The sequence below is a fragment of the Rhinoraja longicauda genome, unplaced genomic scaffold (genome assembly GCF_053455715.1).
Source record: "Rhinoraja longicauda isolate Sanriku21f unplaced genomic scaffold, sRhiLon1.1 Scf001504, whole genome shotgun sequence".
In the NCBI taxonomy this organism is placed as follows: domain Eukaryota; kingdom Metazoa; phylum Chordata; class Chondrichthyes; order Rajiformes; family Arhynchobatidae; genus Rhinoraja; species Rhinoraja longicauda.
The window spans coordinates 1-2,500 of record NW_027602719.1 but is presented as its reverse complement, the minus strand read 5'-3'; the positions used below and the strand labels follow the sequence as shown (position 1 = coordinate 2,500).

Below are 2,500 nucleotides of genomic sequence, written 5' to 3'. Positions count from 1 at the left end.
AAGACTGGATAGACTCGGCTTGTACTCGCTGGAATTTAGAAGACTGAGGGGGGATCTTAAAGAAACGTACAAAATTCTTAAGGGTTGGACAGGCTAGATGCGGGAAGATTGTTCCCGATGTTGGGGAAATCCAGAACAAGGGGCCACACAGTTTAAGGATAAGGGGGAAGTCTTTTAGGACCGTTTTTCTTCACACAGAGAGTGGTGAATCTGTGGAATTCTCTGCCACAGAAGGTAGTTGAGGCCAGTTCATTGGCTATATTTAAGAGGGAGTTAGATGTGGCCCTTGTGGCTAAAGGGATCAGGGGGTATGGAGAGAAGGCAGGTACGGGATACTGAGTTGGATGATCAGCCATGATCATATTGAATGGCGGTGCGTACAGGCTCGAAGGGCCGAATGGCCTACTCCTGCACCTATTGTCTATTGTCTATTGACTAGCATCTGCTGTTCCTAGTCTCCACATAGTCACCTATTAGTGTGCTGGTCTAAATATTTCACCTTTCCAGCATATGTGGGGTTTTGTTTCATCTGCCCCTCCCCCTCTCCCCCCCCCCGCCGACCCCACCTCCATTCCCCCCCCACCACCACCCTCCCCCCCCCACCGATACCCTCCCCCTCCACCTCCACCCTCCCCCCACCCCACCTCCACCCCCCCACCCCACCTCCACCCTCCCTCCCCATCTCCACCCCCCACCCACCTCCATCCTCCCCCCACCTCCACTCCCCCCCCCCATCTCCACCCCAACCCTACACCTGACATCCTCCCCCCACCTCCACCCTCCCCCCCACCTCCAACCTCCCCCCCACCCCACCGCCACCCTCCATTCCCACCCCACCCCACCTCCACCCTCCCCCACTTCCAACCTCTCCCCCACCCCACCTCCATTCTCCCCCACCTCCACCCTCCCCCCCCCACCTCCACCCCCCCACCCCACCTCCCCCTCCCCCACCTCCACCCCCCCACCCCACCGCCACCCTCCATTCCCCACCCCACCTCCACCCCCCCACCCCACCGCCACCCTCCATTCCCACCACCACCCTCCATTCCCCACCCCACCTCCACCCTCCCCCCACCTCCACCCCACCCCACCTCCATTCTCCCCCCTCCACCCTCCCCCCACCTCCAACCTCCCCCCCACCCCACCGCCACCCTCCATTCCCACCACCACCCTCCATTCCCCACCCCACCTCCACCCTCCCCCACCTCCACCCCACCCCACCTCCATTCTCCCCACCTCCACCCTCCCCCACCTCCAACCTCCCCCCCACCTCCAACCTCCCCCCCACCCCACCTCCATTCTCCCCCCACCTCCATCCCCCCCACTCCACCCCCCACCCCCCCACATCCACACACCCCCACCCCACCTCCACCCTCCCCCCACCTCCACTCCCCCCCCCCATCTCCACCCTTCCCCCACCCCATCCCCACCCCCCCACCCCACCTCCACCCCCCCCCACCCCCCACACCCTACAAGAGAGGCGAGCTGACGCGCCAGGTCTGGGTAGCCCCCTCCATACCTACGAACGTGCACGGCCGTCCAGCAAAGTCGGCCGGTCTCTTCACCAGGGCTTCCTTGATCAGATCGAGGCTGTTCAGGACAATTATATCTACATTTGGAAGAATATTACCCACGTCAATGCTGGGTCTATGGGATGGGTCTATGGGATGGGTCCATCAGGGATGGGTCTATGGGATGGGTCTATGGGATGGGTCTATGGGATGGATCCATCAGGGATGGGTCTATGGGATGGGTCTATGGGTCTATGGGATGGGTCTATGGGATGGGTCCATCAGGGATGGGTCTATGGGATGGGTCTATGGGTCTATGGGATGGGTCTATGGGATGGATCCATCAGGGATGGGTCTATGGGATGGGTCTATGGGTGATGGGTCCATGGGATGGGTCTATGGGATGGGTCTATGGGATGGGTCTATGGGATGGGTCTATGGGTGATGGGTCCATGGGATGGGTCTATGGGATGGGTCTATGGGATGGGTCTATGGGTCTATGGGATGGGTCTATGGGATGGGTCTATGGGATGGGTCTATGGGATGGGTCTATGGGTCTATGGGATGGGTCTATGGGATGGGTCTATGGGATGGGTCTATGGGTCTGGTCTATGGGATGGGTCTATGGGATGGGTCCATCAGGGATGGGTCTATGGGATGGGTCTATGGGATGGGTCTATGGGATGGGTCCATCAGGGATGGGTCCATGGGATGGGTCTATGGGATGGGTCTATGGGATGGGTCTATGGGATGGGTCTATGGGATGGGTCTATGGGATGGGTCTATGGGATGGGTCTATGGGATGGGTCCATCAGGGATGGGTCTATGGATGGGTCTATGGGATGGGTCTATGGGATGGGTCTATGGGATGGGTCTATGGGTCTATGGGATGGGTCTATGGGTCTATGGGATGGGTCCATCAGGGATGGGTCCATCAGGGATGGGTCTATGGGTGATGGGTCCATGGGATGGGACTATGGGATGGGTCT

At 60.0% G+C, this 2,500-nt stretch overlaps 1 protein-coding gene across 1 annotated transcript in view; it reads right to left on the bottom strand.

Moving 5' to 3' along the window:
- Window positions 1–1,609, bottom strand: part of LOC144591704 (steroid 21-hydroxylase-like) — a gene marked incomplete at its 5' end in the record, with an annotated part of 28,205 nt that extends 26,596 nt beyond the window's left edge. The window contains 1 exon segment of the mRNA XM_078395743.1: window positions 1,520–1,609. Coding sequence (XP_078251869.1) covers window positions 1,520–1,609 — 90 coding nt within the window.
- Window positions 1,610–2,500: the final 891 nt, after the last annotated feature.